Here is a 25,976-nt window from a genome sequence, read left to right on the forward strand (position 1 = left end):
TTGTGAGTTATCATTCATATTCTCTGACAAATGGACAGAAAATCACAAATTCTGCTAGGGTATGTAAACTTATGAGCACATCTGTATATATTTTTTTCTGTGTGGGAGTTTTCAGGTTTTTCCATTGTAGAGATTCTTATTGGGTTAGATTCTAACACAACTCCTGACAATGGGCCTAGTTCTGTAAGGATTGCAAATCCTGCTAAGTATGTGTGTGACGTCTTGCAGCCACCGTGATGACACTCACACCACGCCCCTGTTTGGATGACGCCGCTCCCGTTTCCCGCAAGTGCTCACATTTTAGTAATTTTGGCAGTTGGATCGCAATAGGCTGAATCAGGCCCAGTATGGAGATATCCAAATTCTATGCCTGAGCATGTTAGCCAATGCTTTATAATTTAGGGCCTAATTCAGATCTGATCGCTGGGCTGTGTGTATTGCTGTCCTGCGATCAGATAGTCGCTGCCTACAGGGGGAGAGTATTTTTGCTGTGCAAGTGTGCGATCGCAAGTGTAGCTGAGCTGCACAAAATGAGTTTGTGCAGTCTCTGCGTAGCCCATGACTTACTCTTCCAGTGCGACTGAATCCTGCTGATCGGGGGTCGGAGCGGACGTCAGACACCCTCCCTGAAAATGCTTGAGCCCACCTGCGTTTTTCCGGACACTTCCTGAAAACGGTCAGTTGTCACCCACAAATGGCCTCTTCCTGTCAATCACCTTGCAAATGCCCATGTGAATAAATCCTTTGCACCATCCCATCGCTACCCGTGAAGCCCATTGTAGCCATCAGACACGCCGGCGCATTGCGGTGCATACGCATGCGCAGTTCGGATCTAATGACCCATTGTGCGCAAACGCAGAGCAGCAATCAGATCTGAATTACCCCCTTAATACCCAGAGTTTTTCTCACGGCAGGTAACTCGGAACCATGATCATCACTGGCAATTCATACAAGCCCCCAGGCGGTCCAACACAGGGACATTCATTCACAATCGCCCTCTGCATGCAAGTCAGGTTCCACCCAGTTCAAGCATGGCTTGTATACATATTTGGGAAACAAGTGGTTATAAATATGCCAATCTCCCTGTACTAGGCCTTTTTGGGGTTTAGGATTGGTATTTTCTTAATGCAAACGTATTGGCATAAAGTGGCATATAAAGCATAGCAATGCATGGCACTAGTTACTCGTATACAATACTTAGGGTACAAAATACAACATTTAGCACTATTTGCTACCTAATACACGATTACCGAATTAGGGGGGGGATTTCGATTAACTGTTGCGCCTGGGGCTATTCAATTATCCTCGAAAAGCTGGCGTGAGCTGTGGTTTATCGGGGATTATGTTTTTCCTGCCTCAGGCAGGAGAAAGAAATCCCCGAAAACGGGGCTGTTTCTCCAGAAGACACACAGGTTTCACTGAACCTGTGTGTTTTCGGTAGAAGAGGTGTGTTTTTTTTCTGGGCGGCCAAACTGGATTACCCGGAAAAAAAATACAGGATAAATAGATTGGGAAACTTCGCGAAAAACGTCAGATGTTTATTCTCTTTTAAACGAATTCCCCCGTAAAACATGCAGGATTCAGGAAAAAAGTACTCAAGAACGGAATCACTACCCGTGGCGAGTCGCAACAGACGTCTCGCTCCATATGGCGCAAAAAGTATAAATGTACAAGGACACATCTGTACATATGATCTCCAGGCACGGAAACAGATAAAATAAGAATTTACTTACCGATAATTCTATTTCTCATAGTCCGTAGTGGATGCTGGGGACTCCGTCAGGACCATGGGGAATAGCGGCTCCGCAGGAGACAGGGCACAAAAAGCAAGCTTTTAGGATCACATGGTGTGTACTGGCTCCTCCCCCTATGACCCTCCTCCAAGCCTCAGTTAGGTACTGTGCCCGGACGAGCGTACACAATAAGGAAGGATCTTGAATCCCGGGTAAGACTCATACCAGCCACACCAATCACACCGTACAACTTGTGATTTGAACCCAGTTAACAGTATGATAACAACGAAGAAGCCTCTGAAAAGATGGCTCACAACAATAATAACCCGATTTTTGTAACAATAACTATGTACAAGTATTGCAGACAATCCGCACTTGGGATGGGCGCCCAGCATCCACTACGGACTATGAGAAATAGAATTATCGGTAAGTAAATTCTTATTTTCTCTAACGTCCTAGTGGATGCTGGGGACTCCGTCAGGACCATGGGGATTATACCAAAGCTCCCAAACGGGCGGGAGAGTGCGGATGACTCTGCAGCACCGAATGAGAGAACTCCAGGTCCTCCTTAGCCAGAGTATCAAATTTGTAAAATTTTACAAACGTGTTCTCCCCTGACCACGTAGCTGCTCGGCAAAGTTGTAATGCCGAGACCCCTCGGGCAGCCGCCCAAGATGAGCCCACCTTCCTTGTGGAGTGGGCATTTACAGATTTAGGCTGTGGCAGGCCTGCCACAGAATGTGCAAGTTGGATTGTGCTACAGATCCAACGAGCAATCGTCTGCTTAGACGCAGGAGCACCCATCTTGTTGGGTGCATACAGGATAAACAGCGAGTCAGATTTTCTGACTCCAGCCGTCCTTGAAATATATATTTTCAATGCTCTGACAACGTCCAGCAACTTGGAGTCCTCCAAGTCGCTAGTAGCCGCAGGCACCACAATAGGCTGGTTCAAGTGAAAAGCCGAAACCACCTTAGGCAGAAACTGAGGACGCGTCCGCAGTTCTGCCCTGTCCGAATGGAAAATCAGATATGGGCTTTTGTACGATAAAGCCGCCAACTCTGATACTCTCCTGGCTGAAGCCAGGGCCAGTAGCATGGTTACTTTCCATGTAAGATACTTCAAATCTACCGATTTGAGCGGCTCAAACCAATGGGATTTGAGAAAATCCAAAACTACGTTGAGATCCCACGGTGCCACTGGAGGCACAATCGGGGGCTGTATATGTAGTACACCTTTGACAAAGGTTTGTACTTCAGGCACTGAAGCCAATTCTTTCTGGAAGAAAATCGATAAGGCCGAAATTTGAACCTTAATAGACCCCAATTTGAGGCCCATAGACAATCCTGCCTGCAGGAAATGTAGGAATCGACCCAATTGAAAATTCCTCCGTTGGGGCCTTCTTGGCCTCACACCACGCAACATATTTTCTCCAAATGCGGTGATAATGTTGTGCGGTCACTTCCTTCCTGGCTTTAATCAAGGTAGGAATAACTTCCTCTGGAATGCCCTTTTCTTTTAGAATCCGGCGTTCAACCGCCATGCCGTCAAACGCAGTCGCGGTAAGTCTTGGAACATACAAGGTCCCTGCTGAAGCAGATCCCTTCTTAACGGTAGAGGCCACGGCTCTTCCGTGAGCATCTCTTGAAGTTCCGGGTACCAAGTCCTTCTCGGCCAATCCGGAGCCACGAGTATTGTTCTTACTCCCCGTAGCCGTATAATTCTCAGTACCTTTGGTATGAGAGGCAGAGGAGGAAACACATACACGGACTGGTACACCCACGGTGTTACCAGAGCGTCCACAGCTATTGCCTGAGGGTCTCTTGACCTGGCGCAATATCTGTCCAGTTTCTTGTTGAGGCGGGACGCCATCATGTCCACCTTTGGTTTTTCCCAACGGTTCACAATCATGTGGAAAACTTCTGGGTGGAGGTCGTGTCTGCTGAGGAAGTCTGCTTCCCAGTTGTCCACTCCCGGAATGAACACTGCTGACAGTGCTATGACATGATTTTCCGCCCAGCGAAGAATCCTTGCAGCTTCTGTCATTGCTCTTCTGCTTCTCGTGCCGCCCTGTCTGTTTACGTGGGCGACTGCCGTGATGTTGTCCGACTGGATCAACACCGGCTGACCCTGAAGCAGCGGTTTTGCCAGGCTTAGAGCATTGTAAATCGCTCTTAGCTCCAGTATATTTATGTGAAGAGACGTCTCCAGGTTCGACCACACGCCCTGGAAGTTTCATCCCTGTGTGACTGCTCCCCAGCCTCGTAGGCTGGCATCCGTAGTCACCAGGACCCAGTCCTGTATGCCGAATCTGCGGCCCTCTAACAGATGGGCACTCTGCAACCACCACAGAAGAGACACCCTTGTTCTTGGTGACAGTGTTATCCGCTGATGCATGTGCAGATGCGATCCGGACCATTTGTCCAGCAGATCCCACTGAAATATTTGTGCGTGGAATCTGCCGAATGGAATTGCTTCGTAAGAAGCCACCATCTTTCCCAGGACTCTTGTGCATTGATGTACTGACACATTTCCTGGTTTTAGGAGGTTCCTGACAAGTTCGGATAACTCCCTTGCTTTCTCCTCCGGGAGAAACACCTTTTTCTGAACAGTGTCCAGAATCATTCCCAGGAACAGCAGACGTGTCGTCGGGGTCAATTGAGATTTTGGAAGATTCAGAATCCACCCGTGTTGTTGAAGCACTACTTGGGTTAGTGCTACTCCGACTTCCAGCTGTTCTCTGGACCTTGCCCTTATCAGGAGATCGTCCAAGTAAGGGATAATTAATACGCCTTTTCTTCGTAGAAGAACCATCATTTCGGCCATTACCTTGGTAAAGACCCGAGGTGCCGTGGACAAACCAAACGGCAGCGTTTGAAACTGATAATGACAGTTTTGTATCACGAACCTGAGATACCCTTGGTGTGAAGGGTAAATTGGGACATGCAGATAAGCATCTTTTATGTCCAGGGACACCATGAAGTCCCCTTCTTCCAGATTCGCTATCACTGCTCTGAGTGACTCCATCTTGAACTTGAATTTCTGTATGTACAGGTTCAAGGATTTCAGATTTAGAATAGGTCTTACCGAACCGTCCGGCTTCGGTACCACAAATAGTGTGGAATAATACCCCTTTCCCTGTTGTAGGAGGGGTACCTTGACTATCACCTGCTGAGAATACAGCTTGTGAATGGCTTCCAATACCGTCGCCCTTTCTGAGGGAGACGTTGGTAAAGCAGACTTTAGGAACCGGCGAGGGGGAGACTTTTCGAATTCCAACTTGTAACCCTGAGATACTACCTGCAGGATCCAAGGGTCCACCTGTGAGCGCGCCCACTGTGTGCTGAAAATCTTTAGTCGACCCCCCACCGCCCCTGAGTCCGCTTGCACAGCCCCAGCGTCATGCTGAGGGCTTTGTAGAAGCCGGGGAGGGCTTCTGTTCGTGGGAAGTAGTTGCTTGCTGCACCCTCTTACCCCTTCCTTTGCCTCTGGGCAAATATGACTGTCCTTTTGCCCGCTTGTTCTTATAGGAACGAAAGGACTGCGGCTGAAAAGACGGTGTCTTTTTCTGTTGGGAGGTGACCTGAGGTAAAAAAGTGGATTTTCAGGCTGTTGCCGTGGCCACCAGATCCGATAGACCGACCCCAAATAATTCCTCTCCTTTATACGGCAATACTTCCATATGCCGTTTGGAATCCGCATCACCTGACCACTGTCGCGTCCATAAACTTCTTCTGGCAGATATGGACATCGCACTTACTCTCGATGCCAGAGTGCAAATATCCCTCTGAGCATCTCGCATATAAAGAAAAGCATCCTTTAATTGCTCTATAGTCAATAAAATACTGTCCCTATCCAGGGTATCAATATTTTCAGTCAGGGAATCCGACCACACCACCCCATCACTGCACATCCAGGCTGAGGCTATTGCTGGTCGCAGTATAACACCAGTATGTGTGTATATACTCTTAAGGGTAGTTTCCAGCCTCCTATCAGCTGGATCCTTGAGGGCGGCCGTATCAGGAGACGGTAACGCCACTTGTTTTGATAAGCGTGTGAGCGCCTTATCCACCCTAGGGGGTGTTTCCCAGCGCGCCCTAACCTCTGGTGGGAAAGGGTATAATGCCAATAACTTCTTTGAAATTAGCAGTTTTCTATCGGGGTTAACCCACGCTTCATCACACACGTCATTCAATTCCTCTGATTCTGGAAAAGCTACAGGTAGTTTTTTCACACCTCACATAATACCCCCCTTTGAGGTACCTGCAGTATCAGAGATATGCAAAGCCTCCTTCATTGCCGTGATCATATAACGTGTGGCCCTATTGGAAAATACGTTTCTTTCTTCACCGTCGACACTAGATTCATCTGTGTCGGTACCTGTGTCGACTGACTGAGGTAAGGGACGTTTTACAGCCCATGACGGTGCCTGAGACGCCTGGACAGGTACTAACTGGTTTTCCGGCCGTCTCATGTCGTCAACTGACTTTTGCAGCGTGCTAACATTATCACGTAATTCCATAATTAAAGCCATCCATTCCGGTGTCGACTCCCTAGGGGGTGACATCACCATTACCGGCAATTGCTCCGCCTCCACACCAACATCGTCCTCATACATGTCGACACACACGTACCGACACACAGCAGACACACAGGGAATGCTCTTATCGAAGACAGGACCCCACTAGCCCTTTGGGGAGACAGAGGGAGAGTTTGCCAGCACACACCAAAGTGCTATAAAAATGTATATAAACAACCCTAAAAGGTGTTGTTTCTGTTATATGCGCTTAATATATAAAAATATCGCCAAAATATGCCCCCCTTCTCTGTTTTACCCTGTTTCTGTAGTGCAGTGCAGGGGAGAGTCCTGGGAGCCTTCCTCACAGCGGAGCTGAGCAGGAAAATGGCGCTGTGTGCTGAGGAGAATAGGCCCCGCCCCCTAAAACGGCGGGCTCTTCTCCCGGAGTTTGCGATATATGGCAGGGGTTAAATACATCCATATAGCCTCAAGGGCTATATGTGATGTATTTTAGCCATAGAAAAAGGTATTATACATTGCTGCCCAGGGCGCCCCCCCCAGCGCCCTGCACCCTCAGTGACCGCTGGTGTGAAGTGTGCCGACAACAATGGCGCACAGCTGCAGTGCTGTGCGCTACCTTATGAAGACTGAAAGTCTTCTGCCGCCTGTTTCCGGACCTCTGGACCTCTTCAACTTCGGCATCTGCAAGGGGGGTCGGCGGCACGGCTCCGGGACCGGACTCCATGGCTGGGCCTGTGTTCGATCCCTCTGGAGCTAATGGTGTCCAGTAGCCTAAGAAGCAAATCCATCCTGCACGCAGGTGAGTTCACTTCTCTCCCCTAAGTCCCTCGTAGCAGTGAGCCTGTTGCCAGCAGGACTCACTGAAAATAAGAAACCTAAAAAACTTTTTCTAAGCAGCTCTTTATGAGAGCCACCTAGATTGCACCCTGCTCGGACGGGCACAAAAACCTAACTGAGGCTTGGAGGAGGGTCATAGGGGGAGGAGCCAGTACACACCATGTGATCCTAAAAGCTTGCTTTTTGTGCCCTGTCTCCTGCGGAGCCGCTATTCCCCATGGTCCTGACGGAGTCCCCAGCATCCACTAGGACGTTAGAGAAAGTAAAAGCTTTAGACTAGCTGGTGTGCACTGGCTCCTCCCCCTATGACCCTCCTCCAAGCCTCAGTTAGGATACTGTGCCCGGACGAGCGTACATAATAAGGAAGGATTTTGAATCCCGGGTAAGACTCATACCAGCCACACCAATCACACCGTACAACCTGTGATCTGAACCCAGTTAACAGTATGATAAACGTAGGAGCCTCTGAAAATATGGCTCACAACAATAAACAACCCGATTTTTTTGTAACAGTAACTATATACAAGTATTGCAGACAATCCGCACTTGGGATGGGCGCCCAGCATCCACTACGGACTACGAGAAATAGAATTATCGGTAAGTAAATTCTTATTTTCTCTGACGTCCTAGTGGATGCTGGGACTTCCGTAAGGACCATGGGGATTATACCAAAGCTCCCAAACGGGCGGGAGAGTGCGGATGACTCTGCAGCACCAAATGAGAGAACTCCAGGTCCTCCTCAGCCAGGGTATCAAATTTGTAGAATTTAGCAAACGTGTTTGCCCCTGACCAAGTAGCTGCTCGGCAAAGTTGTAAAGCCGAGACCCCTCGGGAAGCCGCCCAAGATGAGCCCACTTTCCTTGTGGAATGGGCTTTTACAGATTTTGGCTGTGGCAGGCCTGCCACAGAATGTGCAAGCTGAATTGTACTACAAATCCAACGAGCAATCGTCTGCTTAGAAGCAGGAGCACCCAGCTTGTTGGGTGCATACAGGATAAACAGCGAGTCAGATTTTCTGACTCCAGCCGTCCTGGAAACATATATTTTCAGGGCCCTGACTACGTCCAGCAACTTGGAGTCCTCCAAGTCCCTAGTTGCCGCAGGTACCACAATTGGCTGGTTCATGTGAAACGCTGAAACAACCTTAGGGAGAAATTGAGGGCGAGTCCTCAGTTCTGCCCTGTCTGAATGAAAAATTAGGTAAGGGCTTTTATATGATAAAGCCGCCAATTCAGAGACACGCCTGGCTGATGCCAGGGCTAACAGCATGACCACTTTCCAAGTGAGATATTTCAATTCCACAGTGGTGAGTGGTTTAAACCAATGTGATTTTAGGAGACTCAACACTACATTGAGATCCCAAGGTGCCACTGGAGGCACAAAAGGAGGCTGTATATGCAGTACCCCCTTGACAAACGTCTGAACTTCAGGCACTGAAGCCAGTTCTTTTTGGAAGAAGATTGACAGGGCCGAAATTTGAACCTTAATGGACCCTAATTTTAGGCCCATAGATAGTCTTGTTTGCAGGAAATGCAGGAAACGACCCAGTTGAAATTCCTCTGTAGGGGCCTTCTTGGCCTCACACCACGCAACATATTTTCGCCAAATGCGGTGATAATGTTTTTCGGTTACATCCTTTCTGGCCTTGACCAGGGTAGGGATGACTTCATCTGGAATGCCTTTTTCCTTCAGGATCCGGCGTTCAACCTCCATGCCGTCAAACGCAGCCGCGGTAAGTCTTGAAACAGACAAGGTCCCTGCTGGAGCAGGTCCTTTCTGAGAGGTAGAGGCCACGGGTCCTCCGTGAGCATCTCTTGCAGTTCCGGGTACCAAGTTCTTCTTGGCCAATCCGGAGCCACGAGTATAGTACTTACTCCTCTCCTTCTTATGATTCTCAGTACTTTGGGTATGAGAGGCAGAGGAGGGAACACATACACCGACTGGTACACCCACGGTGTTACCAGAGCGTCCACCGCTATTGCCTGAGGGTCCCTTGACCTGGCGCAATATCTGTCCAGTTTTTTGTTGAGACGGGACGCCATCATGTCCACCTTTGGTTTTTCCCAACGGTTTACAATCACTTGGAAGACTTCTGGGTGAAGTCCCCACTCCCCCGGGTGGAGGTCGTGTCTGCTGAGGAAGTCTGCTTCCCAGTTGTCCACTCCCGGAATGAACACTGCTGACAGTGCTACCACATGATTTTCCGCCCAGCGGAGAATCCTTGCAGCTTCTGCCATTGCCCTCCTGCTTCTTGTGCCGCCCTGTCTGTTGACGTGGGCGACTGCCGTGATGTTGTCCGATTGGATCAATACCGACTGACCCTGAAGCAGAGGCCTTGCTTGACTTAGGGCATTGTAAATGGCCCTTAGTTCCAGGATATTTATGTGAAGAGACGTTTCCATGCTTGACCACAAGCCCTGGAAATTTCTTCCCTGTGTGACTGCTCCCCAGCCTCTCAGACTGGCATCCGTGGTCACCAGCATCCAATCCTGAATGCCGAATCTGCGGCCCTCTAGAAGATGAGCACTCTGTAACCACCACAGGAGAGACACCCTTGTCCTTGGAGATAGGGTTATCCGCTGATGCATCTGAAGATGCGATCCGGACCATTTGTCCAGCAGATCCCACTGAAAAGTTCTTGCATGGAATCTTCCGAATGGAATTGCTTCGTAAGAAGCCACCATTTTTCCCAGGACTCTCGTGCATTGATGCACTGACACTTGGCCTGGTTTTAGGAGGTTCCTGACTAGCTCGGATAACTCCCTGGCCTTCTCCTCCGGGAGAAACACCTTTTTCTGGACTGTGTCCAGAATCATCCCCAGGAACAGTAGACGTGTTGTTGGAATCAGCTGTGATTTTGGGATATTTAGAATCCACCCGTGCTGACGTAGCACTACCTGAGACAGTGCTACTCCGAACTCTAACTGTTCCCTGGATCTTGCCCTTATCAGGAGATCGTCCAAGTAAGGGATAATTAAGACGCCTTCTCTTCGAAGAAGAATCATCATTTCGGCCATTACCTTGGTAAAGACCCGGGGTGCCGTGGACAATCCAAACGGCAGCGTCTGAAACTGATAATGACAGTTCTGTACCACAAACCTGAGGTACCCTTGGTGAGAAGGGTAGATTGGGACATGGAGGTAAGCATCCTTGATGTCCAAAGACACCATATAGTCCCCTTCTTCCAGGTTCGCTATCACTGCTCTGAGTGACTCCATCTTGAATTTGAACCTTTTTATGTAAGTGTTCAATGATTTCAGATTTAAAATCGGTCTCACCGAGCCGTCCGGCTTCGGTACCACAAACAGCGTGGAATAATACCCCTTTTCCTGTTGTAGGAGGGGTACCTTGATTATCACCTGCTGGGAATACAGCTTGTGAATAGCTTCCAATACTGCCTCCCTGTCGGAGTGAGACGTTGGTAGAGCAGACTTCAGGAACCGGCGAGGGGGAGACGTCTCGAATTCCAGTTTGTACCCCTGTGATACTACCTGCAGGATCCAGGGGTCCACTTGCGAGTGAGCCCACTGCGCGCTGAAATTCATTGAGACGGGCCCCCCACCGTGCCTGATTCTGCTTGTAAAGCCCCAGCGTATACTGAGGGCTTGGCAGAGGCGGGAGAGGGTTTCTGTTCCTGGGAACTGGCTGATTTCTGCAGCCTTTTTCCTCTCCCTCTGTCACGGGACAGAAATGAGGAACCTTTTGCCCGCTTGTCCACGAAAAGACTGCGCCTAATAATACGGCGTCTTCTCATGTTGAGAGGCGACCTGGGGTACAAACGTGGAATTCCCAGCTGTTGCCGTGGCCACCAGGTCTGAAAGACCGACCCCAAATAACTCCTCCCTTAATAAAGCAATACTTCCAAATGCCGTTTGGAATACACATCACCTGACCACTGACGTGTCCATAACCCTCTACTGGTAGAAATGGACAACGCGCTTAGACTTGATGCCAGTCGGCAAATATTCCGCTGTGCATCACGCATATATAAAAATGCATCTTTTAAATGCTCTATAGGCAAAAATATACTGTCCCTATCTAGGGTATCAATATTTTCAGTCAGGGAATCCGACCACGCCAACCCAGCACTGCACATCCAGGCTGAGGCGATTGCTGGTCGCAGTATAACACCAGTATGTGTGTAAATACCTTTTAGGATACCCTCCTGCTTTCTATCAGCAGGATCCTTAAGGGCGGCCATCTCAGGCGAAGGTAGAGCCCTTACAAGCGTGTGAGCGCTTTATCCCCCCTAGGGGGTGTTTCCCAACGCACCCTAACCTCTGGCGGGAAAGGATATAATGCCAATAACATTTTAGAAATTATCCGTTGATATCGGGGGAAACCCACGCATCATCACACACCTCATTTAATTTCTCAGATTCAGGAAAACTACAGGTAGTTTTTCCTCACCGAACATAATACCCCTTTTTTGGTGGTACTCGTATTATCAGAAATGTGTAAAACATTTTTCATTGCCTCAATCATGTAACGTGTGGCCCTACTGGAAGTCACATTCGTCTCTTCACCGTCGACACTGGAGTCAGTATCCGTGTCGGCGTCTATATCTGCCATCTGAGGTAACGGGCGCTTTAGAGCCCCTGACGGCCTATGAGACGTCTGGACAGGCACAAGCTGAGTAGCCGGCTGTCTCATGTCAACCACTGTCTTTTATACAGAGCTGACACTGTCACGTAATTCCTTCCAACAGTTCATCCACTCAGGTGTCGACCCCCTAGGGGGTGACATCACTATTACAGGCATTTTTCTCCTCATACATGTCGACACAAAAGTACAGACATACAGCACACACACAGGGAATGCGCTGATAGAGGACAGGACCCCACTAGCCCTTTGGGGAGACAGAGGGAGAGTTTGCCAGCACACACCAGAGCGCTATATATATATACAGGGATAACCTTATATAAGTGTTTTTCCCCTTATAGCTGCTGTATAGTTAATACTGCGCCTAATTAGTGCCCCCCTCTCTTTTTTTAACCCTTTCTGTAGTGTAGTGACTGCAGGGGAGAGACAGGGAGCTTCCCTCCAACGGAGCTGTGAGGGAAAATGGCGCCAGTGTGCTGAGGAGATAGGCTCCGCCCCTTTTTCGCGGACTTTTCTCCTGCTTTTTTATGGATTCTGGCAGGGGTTAAATGCATCCATATAGCCCAGGAGCTATATGTGATGCATTTTTTTTGCCATCCAAGGTGTTTTTATTGCGTCTCAGGGCGCCCCCCCCCAGCGCCCTGCACCCTCAGTGACCGAAGTGTGAAGTGTGCTGAGAGCAATGGCGCACAGCTGCAGTGCTGTGCGCTACCTTGTTGAAGACAGGACGTCTTCTGCCGCCGATTTTCCGGACCTCTTCTGCCTTCTGGCTCTGTAAGGGGGCCGGCGGCGCGGCTCTGGGACCCATCCAAGCTGGGCCTGTGATCGTCCCTCTGGAGCTAATGTCCAGTAGCCTAAGAAGCCCAATCCACTCTGCACGCAGGTGAGTTCGCTTCTTCTCCCCTTAGTCCCTCGATGCAGTGAGCCTGTTGCCAGCAGGTCTCACTGAAAATAAAAAACCTAATCTAAAACTTTCACTAAGAAGCTCAGGAGAGCCCCTAGTGTGCACCCTTCTCGTTCGGGCACAGAGATCTAACTGAGGCTTGGAGGAGGGTCATAGGGGGAGGAGCCAGTGCACACCAGATAGTCCTAAAGCTTTCTTTAGATGTGCCCAGTCTCCTGCGGAGCCGCTATTCCCCATGGTCCTTACGGAGTCCCCAGCATCCACTTAGGACGTTAGAGAAAACTACTGGTAGTTTTTTCACACCCCACATAATACCCTTTTTTGTGGTACTTGTAGTGTCAGAAATGTTCAATGCCTCCTTCATTGCCGTGATCATGTAACGTGTGGCCCTATTGGACATTACGTTTGTCTCCTCACCGTCGACACTGGATTCAGTATCCGTGTCTGGGTCTGTGTCGACCATCTGAGGTAACGGGCGTTTTAGCGCCCCTGACGGTGTCTGAGACGCCTGAACAGGCACTAACTGATTTGCCGGCCCACTCATGTCGTCAACAGTTTTTTGCAAAGTGCTGACATTGTCACGTAATTCTTTAAATACGACCATCCAGTCAGGTGTCGACTCCCTAGGGGGTGACATCACTAACACGGGCAATTGCTCTGCTTCCACATCATTTTCCTCCTCATACATGTCGACACAATCGTACCGACACCCAGCACACACACAGGGAATGCTCTGATAGAGGACAGGACCCCACTAGCCCTTTGGGGAGACAGAGGGAGAGTTTGCCAGCACACACCAGAGCGCTATATATATGCAGGGATAACCTTATATAAGTGTTACTCCCTTTTATAGCTGCTGTATTATATATTAGCTGCCAATAGTGCCCCCCCTCTCTTGTTTTACCCTGATTCTTGTAGCAGGACTGCAGGGGAGAGTCAGGGAGCCTTCCTTCCAGCGGAACTGTGAGGGAAAATGGCGCTCGTGTGCTGAGGAGATAGGCTCCGCCCCCTTCTCGGCGGCCTTTTCTCCCGCTTTTTTCAGGAAAACTGGCAGGGGTTAAATGCATCCATATAGCCCAGGAGCTATATGTGATGCATTTCTTTTGCCATATAAGGTTTTTATAGTATTTTATTGCGTCTCAGGGCGCTCCCCCCCAGCGCCCTGCACCCTCAGTGACCGGAGTGTGAAGTGTGCTGAGAGCAATGGCGCACAGCTGCAGTGCTGTGCGCTACCTTATTTGAAGACAGGGACGTCTTCTGCCGCCGCTTTCTCCGGACCTCTTCGCTCTTCTGGCTCTGTAAGGGGGCCGGCGGCGCGGCTCCGGGACCCATCCAGGCTGAACCTGTGATCGTCCCTCTGGAGCTAATGTCCAGTAGCCAAGAAGCCCAATCCACTCTGCAGTCAGGTGAGTTCGCTTCTTCTCCCCTTAGTCCCACGATGCAGTGAGCCTGTTGCCAGCAGGTCTCACTGAAAATAAAAAAAAACCTATTTAAAACTTTTACTCTAAGCAGCTCTGGAGAGCTACCTAGCATGCACCCTTCTCGGCCGGGCACAAAAATCTAACTGAGGCTTGGAGGAGGGTCATAGGGGGAGGAGCCAGTGCACACCAGCTAGTCTAAAGCTTTTACTTTTGTGCTCAGTCTCCTGCGGAGCCGCTATTCCCCATGGTCCTTACGGAAGTCCCAGCATCCACTAGGACGTCAGAGAAATACAAATAACACAATCACCAAATGACCCTGCCACCCACATTTTCTGGCCCATCCAAACGGCATCCTCCGTTCTGTGGTACAGGGTCACATTTTGTGTGTTATTACGCACTTATCCAGAATGAGTGATACTCTAAAAGAATACTAGGCGGCAGGCAGACCTGCTGAGTGACTCAGAAACTTGAAATGCAGATGTTTAGAAGCCACTGGATGGATTATAGGGGGTCATTCCGAGTTGATCGCTAGCTGCCGTTGTTCGCAGCACAGCAATCAGGCAAAAAAACAGCTTTTCTGCGCATGCGTATGGGCCACCGTGCGCACGCGCAAAGTACTTTCACACAAAACTATGCAGTTTTACACAAGGTCAAGCGACTCATTTCAGTCGCACGGCTGATCGGTGTGTGATTGACAGGAAAGGGGCGTTTCTGGGTGGTAACTGACCGTTTTCCAGGAGTGTGCTAAAAAACGCAGGCGTGTCAGAAGATAGCGCAGGCGTGCCTGGGGAAACGGGGGAGTGGATGGCCGAACGCAGGGCGTGTATGTGACGTCAAAACAGGAACTAAATAGTCTGAAGTGATCGCAAGGTAGGAGTAGGTCTGCAGCTACTCAGAAACAGCATGAACATTTTTTCGAGCAGTTCTGCTAACCTTTCGGTTGCACTTCTGCTAAGCTAAGATACACTCCCAGAGGGCGGCGGCTTAGCGTTTGCACTGCTGCTAAAAGCAGCTAGCAAGCGATCAACTCGGAATGAGGGCCAAGCTCCAGAGCTAGCATACCATTCTAAAGGGGCCCCTTCCAGCACCACAATGAACTATGGCATGTATGATTAAAGACAATGGCCCTAAGTAACAGCCTGCAAGTTGCAGGAACCAATGAAATTCCTGCAATTTAGCCCATAGATTGAAAGTTGCACAATAATTGCAGCTTTAAATCTATGGGCAGAATCGCACAAATCGTGCTGGTTCCTGTAACTCGAAGGTCATTGCATAAGGGCCATTATGTACGATATCCAAACAGAAAAATTCCAGCTGGGTGTGGGACAAATTACAGGATAACAACTACTCAATTATAGGGTAATAGATTAGGGATTCTGCAAGAGGCTCTACCATATTATAGAGCACAGATAGGCAGGCTCTGCTATTACAGCAGCTGTAAGACTTATGCACCTCAGCATGCCCCGACAAGGTTTTAGAAGGCCCTTGCATCAAAACTGTGGCAGGGCATGCGGATATGTGTTGTTCCAGAGCAGCTGGATTGCTGCATGTCGCCTACTCCTGTTATGGAGACAGGAAAACAACCACATCTCCTTGTTTATGTTCCTGTAAGGTTATCTTTCTTTTTGGATTAGATGTATAGACATCAACACAGATACACACAGATATGCCTGTTCCTCTTTAATATTGCCTCCACTTCCATCAATGGCCGCTCCCAATGAATACACTGATCTCCCCACAACTGGCCGAGTCAGGGTTGCCACATACCACCCTCCAGCAGAAGAGACAGCAGCTCTGCTGCACACTCCCACTGCCCGAGGCATTACACCTTTGTTTCCCATATTCTGGTACGCTCTCACCTCCAAGTGCATCGGCACTGAGGACTGACTACTACTACTAAACCTGTCAGAGCTTGGACTCAAACTGCCCCTCATCCACTTCCAACAATTTGGAGTCTTCAGTAATCCTACAATTCCCTTTGATAAATGTATGTGAGCCTATTAATGAATTTAAATCCTTAGCTATAAAGGATATGTGCATACAGGCATTTACTAATCTTGTGGGCTATATAATATATGCTATTTGACGTATGTTTTTTTTATGTGGCGCCTGGGGTCCTATGTCTACAGGAATGGATAGCCCTTTAATACAACTATGCGTCATGAAGGATTTATGTACTGAAGAAAAGTGTCTCATAAATACCACTAGATATGGTCCCACTGGCACCAGCCGTACCGGTGTGTGCTTCACACTCAGCCGGAGGATACAGGCTGAGAGGCTCAGCATCTTCCTCCTTTACTCACACATCCTCCTCCCCCTTGCAGCCCCGCGCGGCACCCTCCTCCCCCTTGCAGCCCCGCGCGGCACCCTCCTCCCCCTTGCAGCCCCGCGCGGCACCCTCCTCCCCCTTGCAGACCCGCGCGGCACCCTCCTCCCCCTTGCAGACCCGCGCGGCACCCTCCTCCCCCTTGCAGACCCGCGCGGCATCCTCCTCCCCCTTGCAGACCCGCGCGGCACCCTCCTCCCCCTTGCAGACCCGCGCGGCATCCTCCTCCCCCTAGCGCTCCTATTTCTCTCTGTGTTGTGCTCTTCAGTTCTGCTGATGCTGGCAAAATATATGCCACTTTATGCCCTCTGGGATGCATTATAGGTTTTATATGCTACGTTTGACATAATGTTTAAAAAATACCTTATTTAACAAGAAAACTCTTCGTTCCTAAGCATCTAAATTATATAATTTTAATAAATTGAAATTAGTCTAAGTGAAAAAGTAACTAAATCTATTTAATAATAATGCATGACCTGTCCCGTTTCAATCATGTGCCGTGAGAATCGGGGTGCACACCCGCACTCCCCCAACAGTTCTCACTGCTACAAAAGACAGACCGGACTAGTTTGCAGCCATGGGAGAACTCAGTCACAGTACCCAGCGTCCAGACGAATGAGCGTTCAAAAAACGTACTAGTACTTATATAATTGGAATAAAACATCTTTTAGTCATACCATAAAAACAATGTGTGCTTACTTGCTTTATACTGTTCTTTAAGTGTATCAATGTTCTCCTTCAGGGCAACTTGCATCCAGACGAGGCCAATACAAGTCACTGTGCATGCCGTCAGCACGATAAAGCCACAGAAGGGGTAACAGACCTTGCAGCACTGTAGAAGCCCCACCCTGGCAGAAAGATACAGAACTGGTTACATGTTTACTTGTAAATCAAGCTTGGAAATACATTTTCATGTAAACCTCAGAAGAGCAACAAAACAATGGGCCCAATTCAGACCTGATCGTAGATGTGCTAAATTTATCACATCTACGATCAGTCTTCAGACATGTGGGGGGACGCCCAGCACAGGGCTAGTCCACCCCGCATGTCAGGCCCGACCGCCCCGCACATGTACAAAAGCATCGCACAGCGGCAATGCTTTTGTACTGGTAGAGTAGCTCCCAGCCAGACAGACGTGACGCAGCCACCGCGCCCCCCCCCCCCCCCCAAATGGTCGGGGCACGCCTGCGTTTCTCGGACCACCCCCCCATATGCTGCCGGACCGCCCCCTCCCACCCAGCGACCGCCTCTGCCTATCAATCTTGCAGGGACGAACGCAGGCGCATGTGCAGTTCAGACCTGATCACTGCTGTGCGAATTAGCCCCAATACCCTAAAGAGGAAATCGTGACTGCAAGCCACCTTCTGTCGCGCCTTGGGTCCTGATGGAGAAAGAGCGCTATATAAATAAAATTATTATTATTATTATTATTATTCTGTAGCCACAAGCAATGCCTGGGTACAGCAAACTCGTGGGGTATAAATGGCTGGTACATTTTTTGGACTAGGGCAGTAGTTCTCAAACTTTTTTGAATCATGGCCAAAAGTTTTTTATTGAGAAATTTAAAAATAAATATTAAATTAAGTAAATTGTGTTTATAGGTCTGCCTTAGGCTCAGTTATGTGGTGAGGGAAAATATTTAGGTGTAATTCCAGGTAATTGCAGAGAGAGATAGATTTGGGTGGGGTGTGTTCAATCTGAAATCTAATTTGCAGAGTAAAAATAAAGCAGCCAGTATTTACCCTGCACAGAAACAAAATAACCCACCCAAATCTAACTCTCTATGCAAATGTTATATCTGCCCCCCCCCCCCCCCCTGCAGTGCACATAGTTTTGCCCAACTGCTAAAAAATGTCCTGCTGCGATCACCTTGCCTATTACATTGACCATAAATAATTTGAATTGGTCCTGGATCACCAATCCAAGGCACCCCTGCAAATGTCCCGAGGCACCCCAGGGAGCCACGGCACAACACAGTTTGAGAACCACTGGTCTAAGGAGTTAAACACGTCACCTATCTCAGGTTCCTGGGTTGCTATCACAGGCAAGTGGAAAGATAAAGAAAGGATGTATTGAGTAACACACAGCTCAGATAACATTAGTAAGTACTAACAGGATTTTTACACTTAAAAATCCTGTTGTCACTCTACTATGAATTATGTTATTTCTGTGAAACATTGTGAGAATTCTACCCTTCCGCTCCTTCAACGCTACAAAAACACTTACCAACTCTCAACTATTGCAGCCTTCTCTCAGGTCTGCCCCTCACCCACCTCCTTCATCTTCAATCTCTCATAGCTGCTAGGCTGATTTTTCTCTTACACCGCTTTTTCTGTCTCCCTCTCTGTCAATAACCCCACTGCCTCCCCAATATAAAAGATTCCCTCACATACAACATTAATACCACTCCCACTTACATCCAACTTCATCTCCCTGCTGCCCCCTCTGGCCGGCAGATGACCGCTGCCTCTCCACTGATTACCACCTCTCCACGTCCGCCTTCAAGACTTCTCCTGCGGTGCCCCAAAGCTATGGAATGCTCTCTCTCACTACATCAGACTCTCGCCCAGCCTCTATGTATTCAAACACTACCTCTAACCTTCTTGGCTAGTCCACTGCTACCACAATCACATGAACACCCTTCTCTTTTCACCTTTTTTAGATGTCCAGTGCAGCTTGTGTAATGGGTAAGATTACCGCCTCACAACACTGAGGCCTTGAATTTGATTCCCACCACAGCCCTAAGTGTGTGTGTGTGCGTGTGTGTGTGTGTGTGTGTGTGTACACATGTGGTAGGGAATACAGATTGTCAGCTCCACTGGGGCAGCTACTAATGTGAATATATTCTCTGTAAAGCTCTGTGGAATACTGTATACTATACTTAATGGCAGATGTAGGGTCAGCACAAGAATATCATAGGGAACCTGTAAATCAGATTAACATTACAAGGGGCTGACTTATCCCTTCACCATCTCTAACCACAAATAAAATGTCAACATCTGACCGACCATATTCTGCCTTAATCTGTTGAACAGAACAAATCTGCTTTGCAGCTTTCTACTGGAATGAAGAACGCTCCTGTAACTAGAACATTTTGGTCCACCCCTTGTATGATCCTGAGGTTCCTCATGGTAAAGGAAGCTCTTGGTGTCCCCTCCCCTATGACTGAGGTATACCACAGCCCATATCTCATTGGAGTCAATATGATCCTTCTTCAGAAAACCTTGCATCTTCTATACAACGCATTGGACACTTTGCGTTCCAGCACAATTAGTGGCTGATTACAAATCGAGAGCAAAGCAAAAACCAGTACCTTTGTATCTGGGACAAACTATGGGGCAGATGTATTAACCTGGAGAAGGCATAAGGAAGTGATAAACCAGTGATAAGTGCAAGGTGATAAATGCGCCAGCCAATCAGCTCCAATATGCAAATTAACAGTTAGGATCTGTTGCAACCAATGCAAGGAATGCAAATAGGTCTACTACGATATTCCGGATGTCGGGATCCCGACAGCCGGAATGCCGGCAGTGGGACGAATGCAAAAGAGCCCCTTGCGGCCTCGTTGCGCTCGCCACACTGAGGGCACGGTAGTGCGCGTATTAATTATCCTTCCAGGGATGTCATGGACACCCCAAGAGGGAGATTAGTTGTCGGTATCCCTGCGCCAGTATGCTGAGCGCCGGGGTATCAAATGCTTCCCAGTGCAAATACATGTATTCATTATGTTGCACGCAGGGTAAATACTGGCTGTGTCACATGTAGTCCACACATGCTGGACGGCTTTATTTTTACACTGCAAGTTAGATTTCACACAACCATCCTAAATCTCTCTGCACATTTGACATCTGCCCCACCTGCAGTGCCGGATGGTTTACAAAGTTACTCGTTTTTCTTTTGATTTCAGAATCATTCCCTTATAGTCAGCTTTAGCTCACCCTGTGTGGGATACATCAACGGTAAAAATGTGGTCATACCTCCAAAAATGCAGTTTTCGGAAGTTTGACTGCATTCCCCATATGTACAAAGCTTCAGAAAGCTAAACGTTCCAGAGCTTGGACGCAACAGGCAAAGCCATCGGGATGTAGTTATGTGAACAGCGGTCAGGAGACCGTCGGTCACAATACTTCCCCCTACATCACGCCACCTCACAATGCTGACCAACAGGGACTATTCCCACTCGTGGGTCACGCACACAACACCCAAGCCATCTATAGATGGAGTTGCCTAACAGAAGCCCCTGTAGTCTAAAGACACTGAAAGCAGACGGACAGATCGCATCAATTGCCATCTCTGCATTAAGCCCAAGTTCCCATCTTGATCAGCAGTTCAGGCCAGGTAGAGCATGACGGTCAGGAACACCCCGAGCTCCTTACAGTTTATGATAGAACTCAAAACCTTCATTTTGAAATTGTCCCCACAAAGCTGGGGATGTCAGGGACAACAGGTTCAGATCTGGCAGAAACAATCCATCTGATTCGTTAACCAGGTAGAGCGTTGAGTAGAACCCCAAGCCTGCTCTTCTGGAATGACCAAGGTGGTGCAGGACTGAATGACTTCACATAGGGACACAACAAGGGATGTATGATCGGTGCTGTGGCTCAGAGAACAAGGCCAAGGGGGCATTATGGTCCCTGCACCATGGTAAGGCAGCCCTTTATAATCTTATGGGTGCCTGCAGAGCCCCCTAGAGCTGCATGTGTGATATGATGATGTTGTGTTCCAACGGGGGCGCTGGCCCTGGGGAGTAGATGTGCCCTGCTTCTGGCGGCACTAGCTTCATATAGAGAAGAGTCGCTATTTAAACTGGGTTGGCAAGCAAATATTTGAGGGCATGGATATATGGATTTCTCTGTGAATATATTATATGGAATGTATAACAAAGTGTGACTAATACATATGGGAACAGCACCTGTAACACCAGCAGAGTGCGAGCGCGGGGACACCTAAATAAAGCGGGGATAAGCATGCACTGAGGGGACACCTAGAGAAAGCGGGGATAAGTATGCAGTGAGGGGGTACCTAGAGAAAGCTGGGATAAATATGCAATGAGGGGGCACCTAGATAGCGGGGATAAATATGCAGTGAGGGGGCACTTAGAGAAAGCGGGGATAAGCATGCAGTGAGGGGGCACCTAGAGAAAGCAGGGATAAGCATGCAGTGAGGGGGCACCTAGAGAAAGCAGGGATAAGCATGCAGTGAGGGGGCACCTAGAGAAAGCAGGGATAAGCATGCAGTGAGGGGGCACCTAGAGAAAGCGGGGATAAGCATGCAGTGAGGGGGCACCTAGAGAAAGCGGGATAAGCATGCAGTGAGGGGGCACCTAGAGAAAGCGGGGATAAGCATGCAGTGAGGGGGCACCTAGAGAAAGCGGGGATAAGCATGCAGTGAGGGGGCACCTAGAGAAAGCGGGGATAAGCATGCAGTGAGGGGGCACCTAGAGAAAGCGGGGATAAGCATGCAGTGAGGGGGCACCTAGAGAAAGCGGGGATAAGCATGCAGTGAGGGGGCACCTAGAGAAAGCGGGGATAAGCATGCAGTGAGGGGGCACCTAGAGAAAGCGGGGATAAGCATGCAGTGAGGGAGCACCTAGAGAAAACGGGGATAAGCATGCAGTGAGGGGACACCTAAATAAAGCGGGGATAAGCATGCAATGAGGGGACACCTAGAGAAAGCGGGGATAAGTATGCAGTGAGGGGGTACCTAGAGAAAGCTGGGATAAATATGCAATGAGGGGGCACCTAGATAGCGGGGATAAATATGCAGTGAGGGGGCACTTAGAGAAAGCGGGGATAAGCATGCAGTGAGGGGGCACCTAGAGAAAGCAGGGATAAGCATGCAGTGAGGGGGCACCTAGAGAAAGCAGGGATAAGCATGCAGTGAGGGGGCACCTAGAGAAAGCGGGGATAAGCATGCAGTGAGGGGGCACCTAGAGAAAGCGGGATAAGCATGCAGTGAGGGGGCACCTAGAGAAAGCGGGGATAAGCATGCAGTGAGGGGGCACCTAGAGAAAGCGGGGATAAGCATGCAGTGAGGGGGCACCTAGAGAAAGCGGGGATAAGCATGCAGTGAGGGGGCACCTAGAGAAAGCGGGGATAAGCATGCAGTGAGGGGGCACCTAGAGAAAGCGGGGATAAGCATGCAGTGAGGGGGCACCTAGAGAAAGCGGGGATAAGCATGCAGTGAGGGGGCACCTAGAGAAAGCGGGGATAAGCATGCAGTGAGGGAGCACCTAGAGAAAACGGGGATAAGCATGCAGTGAGGGGGCACCTAGAGAAAGCGGGGATAAGCATGCAATGAGGGGACACCTAGAGAAAGCGGGGATAAATATGCAATGAGGGGGCACCTAGAGAAAGCGGGGATAAATATGCAATGAGGGGGCACCTAGAGAAAGCGGGGATAAGCATGCAGTGAGGGGATACCTAGAGAAAGCGGGGATAAGTATGCAGTGAGGGGGCACCTAGAGAAAGCGGGGATAAGTATGCAGTGAGGGGGCTCCTAGAGAAAGCGGGGATAAGTATGCAGTGAGGGGACACCTAGAGAATGCGGGGATAAGCATGCAGTGAGGGGACACCTAGAGAAAGCGGGGATAAGCATGCAGTGAGGGGACACCTAGAGAAAGCGGGGATAAATATGCAATGAGGGGGCACCTAGAGAAAGCGGGGATAAGCATGCAGTGAGGGGATACCTAGAGAAAGCGGGGATAAGTATGCAGTGAGGGGGCACCTAGAGAAAGCAGGGATAAGTATGCAGTGAAGGGACACCCAGAGAAAGCGGGGATAAGCATGCAGTGAGGGGGCACCTAGAGAAAGCGGGGATAAGCATGCAGTGAGGGGGCACCTAGAGAAAGCGGGGATAAGCATGCAGTGAGGGGGCACCTAGAGAAAGCGGGGATAAGCATGCAGTGAGGGGGCACCTAGAGAAAGCGGGGATAAGCATGCAGTGAGGGGGCACCTAGAGAAAGCGGGGATAAGCATGCAGTGAGGGGGCACCTAGAGAAAGCGGGGATAAGCATGCAGTGAGGGGGCACCTAGAGAAAGCGGGGATAAGCATGCAGTGAGGGGACACCTAGAGAAAGCGGGGATAAGTATGCAGTGAGGGGGCACCTAGAGAAAGCAGGGATAAGTATGCAGTAAGGGGGCACATAGAGAAAGCGGGGATAAGCATGCAGCGAGGGGGCACCTACCTCCTGCAGCAGAAAGTCCAGATAAGCGTGCAGCGAGGGGACACTTACCTCCTGCAGCAGAAAGTCCAGATAAGCATGCAGCGAGGGGACACCTACCTCCTGCAGCAGAAAGCCTAGATAAGCATGCAGCGAGGGGGCACCTACCTCCTGCAGCATAAAGCGGGGATAAGCATGCAGCGAGGGGGCGCCTACCTCCTGCAGCAGAAAGTCCAGATAAGCATGCAGCGAGGGGACACCTACCTCCTAGCAGGGATAAGCATGCAGGGGGAGGGGGGACACCTAACTCCTGACCTGAAACAGAAAGTCGGCATAAGCACAGTGTTCCTCCCACCGCCCCCGGGCCGGGATACCTACCTCCTGCAGCGGAAGTGCCGGTCCCCCAGCGAGCTGTAGCCGTCCTCCTCCTCTTCAGTGTCGGTGTCAGAGTCGGAGGCCGGGGGCTCAGTGCGCAGTAGCCGGTGCCCGCTACCCTTCTTCGGCTTCTTCCTGCCGCCGTCCCCGGCCAGGCCGATCAGAGCGTTCAGCTCCTTCCGCTTCTTCATCTTCTTGTGCGGGGTCGGGGGCGGCGGGGGCCCGGCGGACAGAGCTCCGGAGCCCATGGGAACGGGGCAGAACCGGGGTCACATAGACTCTGACCCGTGCTCAGTTCTCCCTTCCGGCTGCTGCTGTCCCCGTCACAGGGGAGGGAGGCGGCTCCATCCTGGCTCCCCTCCTCCCGCACCGCGCTGCGGCTGCGTCTCACTGTCACCGGCTGCCTGCTGTGTGTGTGCGCGGTGCTGCTGCTGCTGCCGGGCCCGGTGCTCGCTCGGTGGCTGCGGCCGGTGGGGGTGTGTGACTGCGATTACGGCCATATGTGCCATGTAGGGGGGTGGGGAGTGTGACTGCGCCCTATAGGTGCCATAGGGTGTGTGACTGCGCCCTATGGGTGCCATGTAGGGGTATTGGGAGTGTGACTTTGCCCTATATGTGCCATGTAGGAGGATGGGGAATATAACTCATACTTGCCTACTTTTGAAAATGCATTTCAGGGAGATTGTGAAAGTAACACTTATCAGCGCGGACGAGTACTACTACATCGGGGAGGCGTGTCATGAAAATGACTTGCATCCAAATGTAAATGAGCCCCAAAGTTAGTAAGATCTATTTGTTGAAAAAAAGACACTGATATTTTGCAGGATTTGTTTGTGTATTGTGTCTTACAAGAGGTTCAATACACTGTAAGTGGCCATAGGGATCCATTGTGCCTTATAACCAATGCAGGGAAATGGCACTAAGGATCCCATTTGAATGTATGTATCTCTGATTTATTTTTCCCCCAAGAATGAGGGAGATTGATGGACTTTTCAGGGAGTGAGGGAGATTGCTGCTATTTCAGGGAGTCTCCTGCAGAATGAGGGAGGGTAGGCAACTATGATATAACTGCGCCCTATATGTGCCATATAGGGGGCATACTTGCCTACCTGACCCTCCCCATGAGGGAGAAAATGCTCTGTTCCTGGACTTTCCTGGTAATGTATGATTGCCATCACCTGTGGTGAGCTAGGTAATTGATAAGAAAGGTGTTTCACCACAGGTAATGGTAATCATACATTACCAGGAAAGTCCAGGAACAGAGCATTTTCTCCCTCATGGAGAGGGTCAGGTAGGCAAGTATGATAGGGGGATGGGGGGAGGGGTGACTGCGCTGTATGTGCCATGTAGGGGGGTGGGGGACTACACCACTGGGACAGGGACTGATGTGAATGGGCAAACATTCTCTGTAAAGCGCTGTGGAATATGTGTGCACTATATAAATAACTGGTAATAAATTCACATGTGCCAAGTAGGGGGATGGGGAGTGTACACGCGGTATGTTCCATGTAGAGAGATGGGCTATGTGACTGTGCCCTATATGTGCCATGTAGGGAGATGGGGAGTGTGACTGTGCCCTATATGTGCCATGTAGGGGGATGGAGAGTGTGACTGTGCCCTATATGTGCCGTGTATGGGATTGGGGTTGTAGTAGGGGGATAGGGAGTGTGACTGTGCCCTATATGTGCCGTGTATGGGATTGGGGTTGTAGTAGGGCGATGGGGAGTGTGACTGTGCCCTATATGTGCCATGTAGGGGGGTGGGGTGTGTGACTGCGCTGTATGTGCCATGTAGTGGGATGGAGAGTCTGACTGCACCCGATATATGCTATGTAGGGGGATGGGGAGTGTGACTGTGCTATATATGCCATGCAGGGGAATGGGGAGTGTGACTTTGCTCTATATGTGCCATGTAGGGGGACTATCTGTTCTACTTGGTCCTGGTGCGCCGTGGTCCTTCCCGGTCCTCCATCTTCATCCTGGCGGGGAGCATACTCTGGCCAAAACAATAAAATGATACCTTTCCGGCTACAGCATAAAAAGGCCATGAAGGACTATAAACATTAATTATTTCTGT

The 25,976-nt window shown here is 49.7% G+C and overlaps 1 protein-coding gene across 3 annotated transcripts in view; it reads right to left on the reverse strand.

Moving 5' to 3' along the window:
• Positions 1 to 24,386, reverse strand: part of EFCAB14 (EF-hand calcium binding domain 14) — a 50,015-nt gene extending 25,629 nt beyond the window's left edge. Inside the window, exons 1-2 of one of the 3 annotated variants that reach the window (XM_063939540.1) lie at positions 23,904 to 24,386; positions 17,063 to 17,211 (exon numbers count right to left, since the gene is read on the reverse strand). In XM_063939540.1, the coding sequence (XP_063795610.1) occupies positions 17,063 to 17,211; positions 23,904 to 24,148 (394 nt within the window). In that variant the 5' untranslated portion in view covers positions 24,149 to 24,386. Of the gene's footprint in view, positions 1 to 17,062; positions 17,212 to 23,789; positions 23,825 to 23,903 lie in introns of those variants that run through there. The other 2 variants (XM_063939539.1, XM_063939541.1) reach the window with 2 other exon arrangements.
• Between the last annotated feature and the right edge of the window lie 1,590 nt (positions 24,387 to 25,976).

This window comes from Pseudophryne corroboree, chromosome 9 (genome assembly GCF_028390025.1).
Source record: "Pseudophryne corroboree isolate aPseCor3 chromosome 9, aPseCor3.hap2, whole genome shotgun sequence".
Lineage (NCBI taxonomy): Eukaryota > Metazoa > Chordata > Amphibia > Anura > Myobatrachidae > Pseudophryne > Pseudophryne corroboree.